The 12,007-nt window shown below is 34.8% G+C and overlaps 1 protein-coding gene across 1 annotated transcript in view; it reads left to right on the plus strand.

Moving 5' to 3' along the window:
* Positions 1-12,007, plus strand: part of PHF14 (PHD finger protein 14) — a 173,923-nt gene that overhangs the window by 21,179 nt on the left and 140,737 nt on the right. The window contains exon 5 of the mRNA XM_055706704.1: positions 10,255-10,414. Coding sequence (XP_055562679.1) covers positions 10,255-10,414 — 160 coding nt within the window. The remainder of the gene's footprint in view (positions 1-10,254; positions 10,415-12,007) is intronic.

Consider the following 12,007-nt stretch of genomic DNA (forward strand, 5'->3'; position numbering starts at 1 on the left):
TTTTTTTTTTTTTAGCATTTCTGATATCCTTTACCTTTTTAGAGCTTTGCTTTTTTTTTAAAGGTTTCCCAGGAAAATGAGATATGCTATTTCAATCCTTGAAATTTAAAGAAAGTAGGCTTTCTTTCTTCAAAAGCATGGAAGGCATTTATTTAATTTATATGACTCTCTTAAAATTTTTTGGAGCTGTTTAGCATGCCTTTTCAGGCTGGAAGTTCTTTTATTAATACCCTATTCCCCTTTTGCTTCCTTATACTAGACTGAAAATTGTTTCACAACAGTATTTTTTATGCACGGAACTGTAATTCAGTTCTTTGCTTAACATCAGTTAGGAAACTGAGGATGGAATTTCCATTTTGTGCATTGTGGTGCATTATGTTAAGTGTCAACATGGAACTCCTGAAATCTTCTTGCAGTCCTTTGAAGAGCTAATCAGTACTGTCAATGGAGCTTAGAGAGCAGTTTTTAGTTGATCTAATTTATGATGAGCTGGATCACACTCTAGGTGCCTTTGAGGGCATTACAAGTGTTAGACTTCTAAATTTAGGTGTCTTGGTACTCTTGCAGAATTCCTTCCTCTGTGTCCATGAAGTTTTTGGAAATAACGTGCAGAGCATGTACAATTTGAGATGCAGTAAGCTACTAAAAGTTAGTTTTATAGAATCTTGATAGATTATTTTTTTTACCATAGCATAGCCTAACATTAACTAATGAGAAAAGAAAACCTGAATGAAAATGCCTCGTCCTGATAGTTGTAAGTGCCTATTTGAGAACTCTCCAAAAGTTTCATACAGTCAACACATCTAAACTCTAAAGCCCTGGAGCTCCCTGAAAATTCTTCTGTAAGATTTATTTAGTAATTGTACAGCTAGTTACGTTAAAGTGCAGAACGATTGTGATAGAAAAATTATCTGCCTTTTTGGAATAAAATGATGGCAAATTTGGTTTTATTCCCATGGAGTGCCTTAAAAATCACCAAAATAACACTTCCTCATTTTGTTTAGTTTACTAAACTTTTGTCCCTACAAGAAGTAAGATTATAGATGGTTTTCCTCCACAGGAAATAGTTCCATGGTTCAAAACTCACTTGAATTCTCATAGCTGACGATCTGCCTAAGAGTCATTGTTGCCATTCTTCTTTTTTAAACCGTTATAGACAAAGATTCCCTATACTGTCAGTGATACAGAGAGTACAATGTATGTATGTTTATTTTGTTGTTACTGCAACAAAGTAAAATGGATGAATTCAGAAAATTTAAATTGCTAGTTTGTTCTCATAAGTTCTACAGTATGTACAAGCTAATTGACTATGGATGTTGGTTAATTTTTCACACTTACAGTTGAATGTTTGGCTCTTTACAGTGTATTTTAATAATAAGTACTTAAATGCAATTTGGAAGTCTACTTGATGTTTTGAGTGTATGTTTCATTCCTAGATATGTATATCAATTTGTAAAGACATGAATATAGTTTTAAGTAGAAATAAGCATTTATTTTGGTGGGGTTTTTTCTGTATTTTGGTATTTCAATGGTAATAGCAGGTACTATTTTAAATTGGAGCTTTTTTCAATAATTTGTTTAAATAATTGCTTGCAGCAAAGCAGAATTCTATAAAAACACGTGGAACTTTTGAAGCTTTAGTTTGATTCGGTGATCTTGCATGTTCACTGTATATGTTCAAGTTACATGTTCAGTAACTTGGAGGTTTCTGCACTCCTGACTGGTGGTCATTGATTCATTGTATTACTTCTGAACGCATGAGTAATGAAGACACAGACTATTATAAAGAAGTTGCAGTTTAAACTAAAATGTGATGTAACAATTACTTTTAGTTCCTGTTGGCTTCATCATTCAACTTGGGTGATTTCTAAAAATAAATTAAGAAGTAGTTAAAGAGAGAATTACTGTCTAATCATATAAACATGGCTTATAACCTTCAGAATTATTTTTTTAATGTTAGTATAGGAAGGTTTACTCTTAATATCATTAGCTTTAATCTTACCTTTTAACTACGTGCTCAGATCATGGACATAGGTTGTATTGTGCTCTTATACGCAGCTGCTTTGTGATTTGAAAAATAAGTTCCAGTAATAAGTGAGTCTGTTTTGTAAACATACTGGAATCCGAGAATTTGTTCTTATTTTTGCAGGTTTCCTTTAGTAGGTAGATTGCTGTGACTGCAGGCACCATGCTGTGTCTTAAAATTTGTTCTAATATTTGAGCTGCTGGGTTTTTCAGAAAATGCAGTTTCTAGCACAGTATTGAGTGAAGAGGCTTCTATTTATGAATCGGATAGAAATTGATGCAGTGATGTTTACCTGTGTTTGCCTGCAGTTGGGAAGAATAATACGCTCATTTCCTGTGAAGTAATTTTGATATTTAGCAGTTGTCTTTTCCCTAGAATCTCAAACCCAAGATGCCTATTATCCTGAAGCATCCAAAGAAAGCTGCTGGAATACTGCAGGGTTTCTCTTCATAGTTTTCGTATGCATTTTCAACTTGTATTATAAATATGTTTTTTCTACTTTTCTATAGCATTGTAGATATTTATTTGGAAGGAAGTACACTGTTTTCACACCCTACTGGTGCCCCACGCAGGGACCCACATAATGATGATATTGGTGATTTGATTGTTCTGTCCCTGAAGACCTTAATTTTTCTTTCTTGTAGATTATTACAGAAACTGTTTTACTTCACAGGAAGGGATCTTGCACCGCTGGCTTGTGCCTTTGTGCTCTGCTGAAGTGGAAGTTTCAGTCTACCATAGAACCTTTCAGGTGACTGGAAAAGGCTTTTCTATGGTGGCTGTCTCTGTATTTAATGTGAAGTTACTCACTAGCCATGAAAATGCTGCCCTTGAGTCGAGCCTATTTCTTCTGGACAACAGGGCTCCCTTCCTTCCTTGAGTGGGGGCTTTTGATCTACTTGTACCTACTGGTCAAAGGGCAGGTGCCACATAGTAGTGCGGCCCCTTCATGTGAAGGTGAGCCTTCCAGTTGCCATCCCCGAGTGGCTGCATGCTGGCATAGTTGTTGGCAAGAATCTGTTACCCTCTTTCAGAGTGTAAGCTAGTGCTGCCTTGTGTTTCAAGTTAGGCATGGTCTAGAACTCCATTCTTTCCTGTTTCAGAATGTTTTGGCTTTTCTAGCACAAGGTAGCTTGCCACTGTGCATACTGCTCCATTACTCGTGTACCTGGGTACTTGGTAACTAGCACCTTTTCCTTTTTAGTACCTGGTGCAGTGGGTGCCTCTTCAGTCATGATTTATATTCCTTTTGGTTTGCTTGCTTGCATTAATCAACTATTACATGAGGTCTTCCGTGGGTAAAGAGGGGTGATAACTCATCTGGGAGCAACTCTGCCAGTGCTCATGTGAAATACAGCAACAAGCCAGGAGTTAGACAAGGGTTCTGATTCAGACCTAGAATCATGGCCCCTTAATAAACATTTATATTTGTCTTACTGACAAGTTTTGAGATTGCTAGAAATTCAGTTTCCTTTCCAGTGCAACTATTTGCTGCATAATGTCCGTATCACCTGCATGGCTAGCATCACTTGTCCAAAAGCTATCTTTGCTCTGCAGAGACATGTCCAAAACTCTGTAAACTTTGTGGAGCAAATAACTGGTTCAAAAATGACAGAAATCTGTAACTGCCTCTAAACCTGCCTAAGTAGCATACACATAATGCTAACTTAAGACCCACTCTTACACTTTACATTCACCTTTTATGTCTAAATGGCCTGTAATTCATTAAGTCCATCAATTAAAATTTCGTTCTTATTTCATGTATCAACTTTTTTTTATTATTATTAAAGGAAAAACGTTTGCATTGCTAGGGTTTCTTACTGAATTTGTAGAAGTACAGTTGCTTTTTGGAGTGTTCACTTCTGTGCAGAATAATCCTCATTTCTTTTTATAAAAATCTTCTTGCAGCAGTAATCTGTCATTTTGGATAAATGCTTTTTTGGTAAGATCTTTCTTCTAATAGCAGGACACCCCCAACTGTGATGTCAGTTTTTTTGACATGTTGATTGCAGCATGACTGAAGAAAACGTCTAGTGCATATCATAGCATGTGCCGTAACTGTAGGTAGTACACTTGCCAGCTATTGCCCTTGGGTTAGTTGTTGTGAATTAAATGAGTGAAGTTCTACATTTTTCCAGCTGTTTCTTTCCATCTCCTCTATTTGTTTCTTACTTTACTGTGATGTGTGTGGCAGGGAATAAAATTTCTCTTGCTAAAAGCAATAGTGTAGTCACCATATGCTTTACAGTGTAGTAAAACATTTTTGCATTTTAACTGCTTACACTGGTACACTCCTGTCTGGTACAAAAATTCATTTTGCAAAATCATGTACTTTAGTGCTCTTCATTTACTAAATAAAAATACTGTTCTGAATTTATGATGCGTGAACTGATCAATGTCTTTAAACTGGTGGTCCAATTGAGGATTGAATGTAATGTATTTTGAATACTATGATCTCACAGCATTTGATTTTTCAAATGTATGGTTTACCTTGCAGATCATGTTTTCATGATTTTTATAATAAAATCATGCTTCAGAGTATATGTAGATGTAGTTAGCAAATGCAGATCTCCTGTTTGACTAGCAAAAATTTGCCCTGCCAGAGAAATGGAGGAAAAGATGCAACCAAGGCAAGAATTAGGTCTCTCTTCCCGTTTGCCTCAGTGATATAAATTTCAGAACAATTGCTTTAATGGTAGCATTTTAAAGTGTTTGCAATTTCATTTTAATGTCAATCACATTAAATAAAAGCTATTGACAGGGTACAAGGACTTTAAAATCAGGGAATATTTTTTTTTTTCCCCTCTGTATGAAATGATATACATTCAATAGACAACTTGGCTGTAATTGTAATACATATATATGCTGTTAGTGGAACAGTAAATGCTGTGAGAGTTTTAACTTCTTGACTTTCATAGGTTAATACTATACTAAACCAGTTTTATTGTTTAGTGTAAGAGGTATTCAAGGAGGTGGCAGACATGGAATTGTGATACAGTTATCTTAAGAATATACAAATATGAGTATTTAATGAACTTTAGTTGAAAAGGGACTCTTAGGTATTCTAAAGATCCAAAATTCAGAATTTTTGTGAACATTGAAGAAAGGCAGCATCATTTTAAGCAAAGTGTTTAAAAGTAGTTTTATTTTCTTCAACATATTTTCCAGTCAAAGGGGTGTGTGGTTGACTAAATGCCGAACAGGTCACAGGTGCAGTGATAATAACTGAAACCAAATACATCGTTTACAATATGTATATCCTTTCCTCTGTTGCCCTTTCAGTCCTTAAGTAGTCACAGCCTTTACACAACTGCAGTGCTTTTAGAGAGAACCTGAAGATTACCTCCTGATGTTGCTTGGGAGATTTGCTTGCAGCGTGGCCTTAAATTTCTTTCTGTTCCAACACCAGCAGTTCCCAACAATTCATACAAGGAAATTAGGTTGGACTTTTTCTTGGTCATTAGCTTAACTATTTAATACTAGGATGGAATGATTTATCAAGCAGCAGCTTCGTCTCTCCATGTCTCTGCATTTTAAAGAGTCATTTAAAAAAGTAAAAAAAGTAAAAATTTTAAAAATTTTTGTAATGGGACCAAAATAATTCTTTCTGCATAGGAAAAGAAGGCAGACAGCAATAAGTTGAATTTTAGTTGTGCTTGGCAGTTTTAAGGATCCTAAAATGATATATATAAAAAGGTAATTGCCTGTTACAGATAAAATAATATTACCATGGTAAAAATATGAAGATTTTTAGAACGTGTTTTTAAAAATTCTGAACTCTTGATCTCTACATTGTAACTTTTTAGACAGATTTAGACAAAGGTGCATTTAGATTTTTTATCAAGTGCATTTTGTGCTTCAGGTTTGATTCAATTAAAAAAAAATCAATTATAGCCATGCAGTAGAAAACACTTCCCCCGCCGCCCCCCCCCCCCTCCCCCTGGTTTCAAATTATTAAGGGATATACGAATCCCTTAGCCATGACTATTATGAAGTTACTTGAAATTGGAAAGTGGAAGCTGCTGAAAATGTGGTCTAGAACTGCAAGTTCATCTTTTTCATTAGTGTTAATTAATTGTGTTTATCCACAATTCTACATTTTGACAAGGTGTGTATAACATTCTGTTGTTTAAAAATGTGATGTTAATCTGACCAAATGAATTTTTCTGTTGGCAGTTAGTATTACAACTTGTGATAACAAAAGAAGAAATAAAATCAGTATATTGAGGAATTTTGAAAATTTATGAGTTTAATTTTGACACTACAGATGTTTACTAGATGAGCAGCATTCCTCAGCTTTGCCAGGGTTTTCATTATGGTTTCTAGTTAATAACCGGAAAGTAGATAACTATTTCTTGAAAAACTGTAAGGTATAGAAGTTTTTTTGTTTCTTACTGGGTTGGAGCAATTTTGACCTGCTGCAGTTAGGCTGCAGAATTAGTAAACATCTAGTACAATAAATACTGTGATTTTTATGTATATGAAGTGGAGCAACTCACAGAAGAGACTGAGGTATTTATTCTGGAATAACTACCACGTGATCGGAGCATTGGTTATGGGAGAGCAGATTAATATCCTTGTTCTGGTTTGGACTGGGCAGAGATTTCAGATTCTTTCACATCCCAGATGAATGCTATAATTATCTTAGCTTTTCATCGTTTCAAATACACTTACTTGGACTGAAATTTAAAGTTATAGCAAACCTGATATTTCTACAGTAGGATTTTTTTCTGAAACTGCTTTTGCCTTCATATCTCAATTGAAGTGTTAAAGAGTGGATTTTGGTTCCTTGTACATTTGAAAAACAAACATTGTATCTGCTCCTGACGTATCTGGCATCTTAATGTCAGATGACATCATCATTGTGTTATCTGTCGTTCTTTAAATTGGGGCAAATATATTTTGGGACAAATACATTTTGTCATTGATTATATTTTGTTCTGAGTTATTTCACTGTTTTTGAATCATGTAAGTTTATTATTTAAAAATGGAACTACTGGTATTATTTTGCTTCATATATATTTTTGGCCTGCCAAGGTACTTTCACTGCTTTTTTTTTTTTTTTTCCCCCAAAGGAATTTAAATCTCTTCATATGGATATTGGTTTGTGGTGTCAAAACCACATGCCACGTTTGTCATATTTCTTACAATTTGTAGCTTTACAGACATTTGATGAATACAGCTGTTGAACAGATTTGTATTATCCATATGAATATTCTATTGACAAAATTTGATCTCTCCTTTGATTTCTGTTATCACTTAACAACCCAGAAGCAGACAATGACTTTATAGCATACATAAGAAAAAATCTGGGTTAAAATACTTGCGTATCCTTAACAAAAAATACAGCTTAGCAAGCAGTTCCTAATTAATTTTGGGACTCAGTTCTTAATTTTGTTAAGTATTATTAGATCATATTTAAACTTAAGCTGTTGGGTAATGATTTATGGTGCATTACCTTATTACCTATTTAAAAGTATTATTCTTAAAGCTGAGTTTTGTTTCACTATTTATATATATTAGTCCTAACTCCTCCTGGAAAGTAAACTTTCCAGACATGTTACGTAGAGTTCAGGCTTACTATGGAGCATGCTGAAAATTGCCCATGCCACTCCTCAGTCAAGAACAATTACAAAGTACCTTCGCTGAAACCTTGCAATGAATTTTTTTCCCCCATGGGGTTAAAGGTAACGATCTGATGTATGTGTGTAGAAAACGCTACCAACAGCCTTTTTGTTGCTTACATGGATGGCTTCATAGCAAACAAGGCTTTGTCTTGCAGCTTTCATTCTGTAGTTTCATTTGGCAGTGTACATCAAATCGACAACAGTCTTATGGGCTGGATTTCCTTTTCTTCAGCTGTGTTGTGGACAAGACTGTTTTGATACAGTTATCAGCAATGCTTAATGGTAGTGTAGCCTACTTTCTCCAGCTAATGACCACCCCTTTCACTGGGTGTAACAGTATGGTGTTTAGCTTTTGCTAAATGGCCGTTAAGGAAAAAGAGTAAATGCCTTCTTGTCTGTTAGAAATCTTAAACTCTTTAAACTCTAAGACTTACGCACAAATTGGGACAAAAAACTTGGGTTAAAAATCCAGACTATTTTTTTTTAATCTACCTTCAGAAAGGACCTAGATTTGTATTGTTATAGAAACAATGTTTAATGTAAACACATATGATAAGAATGGAAATAATTACAGCACATGTATCATTTTCTAGGAATAAAGATAAAAAAATAATAATCAGGTATAAATGACTGATAAGTATAATAAGGCAGCTATTTTAGAGTAAAGGTAAGACAGTTTGGGGAAGTCACCATTCTAATTTTTGCAGACTGATGACACTTAGGTTAGTAAAGCAAAGCTAATTACCTTCAATTAGTGAAGAAGCATCAGTGTTTGAAAGAAACTAATTTTATTTTGCCATATGAATTGATGACAATATTACTGCTTCCATAGTGTTAGGTAATTTTTGATAAGTACATTTAGGAATATATTGATATGTTAAGAAGTCTGAAGGATTTCTAAAAATTATAATTATTCATCAGCTTCATGATACCAATGGACTGTGTGTTTGTACATTAATGTAATTGCTTAAAAGTAGCTTTACTATCATGTATTCAAGATTCTGTTATTAGAACTTAAAAAACTCCTTTCTGGAATACTAGTTAAAGCTGATACCACATTATAAAGAAAATGGAGTTATCTTATGTGTGAGATATATGATCTTTTATATACCCAATGAAACGTTTCTGTGAACGCATTTCTGCACATTACTTTTTGTTTGATTCTGGAATACTTTTATAATGAAAAGAAACAGTCTGCCTTCTTATTTTAATTCTTATTGATGAGCTTCATTCTGTAATGGAAGACTATAGTTCTTAAATGGTTCCTAGAGTGTGATTGCTTATTTCCTGAATGTAGTTAGTCTATTATGCAGACCTCTGTTTCTGTCACAAGGGGAGTTAGAGCACTGTTGATATTTTATTACAGTCAGTGGGTAATGAACCAAAGTAACAAATCATGTTGCTATTTAATTGCAGAATTCGATAATTTAACTGTTCCGCAAGCACAAATGTTGACTTGATCGCTGTATTTGACAAATAGCTGAATTTAAACTGTTAATAAAACCTCTACTGTGTTTTAAGTGTTGACAATGAAATTATGTTTTTCTCGTATTAAAGAAGAGATACAGATAAAGTTTCAAAATGTGGCATACACAGAAATAGTTTTATGGTGATGAGCTTTGAGATTTTTGTCATTTGCAGTGCTAATAATGCTGCTCTTATTCTTGTGCAAAATTTAAATAGCAAGCTTCTAAATCACTTCAGAAATACTGTTTTCCTAAATTTGTGGTGTTTAAGCATGCATAGACACCTTAACAATCATGAAGAATGTAGTGGATACAGCAAAGAAGAATCGAGAAACTGAATGAGTGAGTCTAGTCATAATTTAAAACTGTAAAAATGAGAATGATTAAAAAAAATAATATACTTCATCAATCACCAGTGTGGTGTCTCAAAACAGTTAATCTGTGCTCTGCAAACTATACTTCAGTTTTGAAGTTACAGAAGGTCCTTTAAGCTCAGTCCTACAACCCCTAAATTATGCAAATAGTCTTTTTATTTCATGTGTATATTCTCTTTTAGTAGATTTGGATGCTTATTGCAAATTGGAAAACTAGAATGCATATTTGTTGACTATTATAATAAATCTCTAAAAAACCTGCAAAAACTAACCCCCTGCCCCCCAGTAACGTTCATTTTCAGAGTAGGGAGAAGGAGAAAGATAGGAGTATCCAAGAGAAGCCTGAGATGCTCACAAATTCCACAGCTTGTTGCATTTAACTTGAAATACATTTGAAAAAATCCTTTGATTTTTTTCCTCACGTCTTTGTTGTTTGCTTTTAGTCTTGGTTTTTTACTTTCCTTCTTAATGGATAGTCTGGAAGAATACCAAGTGTTACTAAAATAAAGTAAAACAGCCTTTTTCTTGTTTTTCAGTTGTGATCTTAAGAGAATCACATAAAGTAGATCACTTCTCAGAATTACAGTCTCTAATGTAAATTTGCACTAAAGATAATCTTTGCCAATACATTGCAAGTGTTCTCAGAATCATTCCTCTGAATGTGTATGCATGTATGTTTCCTGCTGAAATTGTAACTGACCACTTGTCTACATCTACAATTATCTTTTCTTATATTGGTCTTCCATCTTTTGTGTGCATAGGTTGCTATGGTGTTGATGGAGAGAGTGACTCTATCATGAGCTCAGCTTCAGAAAATTCCACAGAACCTTGGTTTTGTGATGCATGCAAGTGTGGTGTCACACCCAGTTGTGAATTGTGTCCTAACCAGGATGGGATCTTCAAGGAGACTGATGCAGGCAGGTAAGACTGAAGAAGTGGTGTTTTGAACTTGATGACATCTTGCATTTAAAAGATGTGGGTTTGTTTCTGTAGGAGCTAATGTCACAAATTAAGCTTTCTTCTTGATGTCCTCTCTCTGTCACCTCACGTTTGATTTGGGTGCTCTTTGGATAGTCAATCACCTGATTTTTTTGTGTGCTCCAAATATTCTTCATGCCCACTATAATATTAGGAAGATGTTGTCTTAAGGTGAGTTAGAGCATGAAGATTTATGGACCTGTGAACAAAAGATGTACCTAGGTGAAACAAAGATCACCATTTACTTCATGGATAAATCTTCATGATAAATCCTGTTCTTCAGTATAAAGTCACCATGTATTTTTATATATATATAGATGTTTTAGTAGCTATATAGAAGACCTTTATTTGTTCCCTTGAACCGCTTGTGTGATGCATCTTTTTAAAGAAAGAAAACATACTAGTGAAGGTGATGGGAGTCCTTTAAAGAAACAGGTTTTTTTGTTTGCATAAGGAATGCAGTCTACATTTAAACAAAAAGGGTTTCCTGTGTAGAAGAAATTAAGATCATGTAAACTCCTACTCAGTGTTCAGATATCTGCAAGGATAATGACGTGAAAGGCTTCCCTCACTTAACCAATGGCTTGAACTACTGACAGCAGGGACCGGGGATCAGAGACTTGGAGAAAAAACTGTGTACTTGTTTTGGGTTTGCTCAGACTTGGAGGTTGCACTGAGAAAAGCAGGGTTTGAGTCCCTTGAGTCTCACTGCTGAACAGTAGATGTAAGTTCTAGCAAGCACAGCTGGTGTGGCTGGTCACTGGTTCTCTGATGGTGGCTGAGCTTGTAGTGTTCAGTATCTGCTGTCAGTCACTGTAGAATCTGAGCATGTGTTCTCCTAGTTCAATTTAATCAGCTGCCAGAAAGCTGCAATTTATGGCTTGCTAGTATTGTGCTTCTTTCATGGTTAATCCTAAAGAGTAGCAAAACACTGAAGTGCTCTTCTTTAGTTAATAATGCCACTAAAAAGAATGGCAAAAGGGGAAAACACTTTCCAGACTAATCATATTGGACTGGAAGTATGTAGCCATTGGGAAAATCAAAGCATCTGCTCCATTTCAAGGAAGAAAAAGTAGATTTTATTCTTTCAGTAGTATTCTGCTTCATGCAAGGTAACACCACTGCAGCCTTATATGGGCTCTGCTCAAGTCTGTTGACTTTCAAGTATGATGGGAGGGGGAGCATTTCGTGCTGCTTCTAGAAGAGCAAAGGACTGGGTGTTGGTAATGTCAGGTAATGGAAAAAAGTAACAAAACTATATTGAAGTTGTGCTAAAGGTATTCAGACAGACCTAGTATATTATGATTATTTTGTATTATGAAAATCATAGTCTTGATTTTGAGTGACTTTTGATAATTTTCAGCTAGAGATGAGCTTTTTAGGATGGAGTTCAAGTCTAATTTGAGACTAAGGAGGTTAATTTTCATTGATGTCTTCTACTCCTGTCACATTTGGAACATAAATTAAGAGGGAGATATTAACAGTAATTACCAGTGATGTCTGATTTACGGTCAGTGTTACTGGTTTTTGGTGGGT

Source organism: Falco cherrug, chromosome 4, assembly GCF_023634085.1.
Source record: "Falco cherrug isolate bFalChe1 chromosome 4, bFalChe1.pri, whole genome shotgun sequence".
In the NCBI taxonomy this organism is placed as follows: Eukaryota; Metazoa; Chordata; class Aves; order Falconiformes; family Falconidae; genus Falco; species Falco cherrug.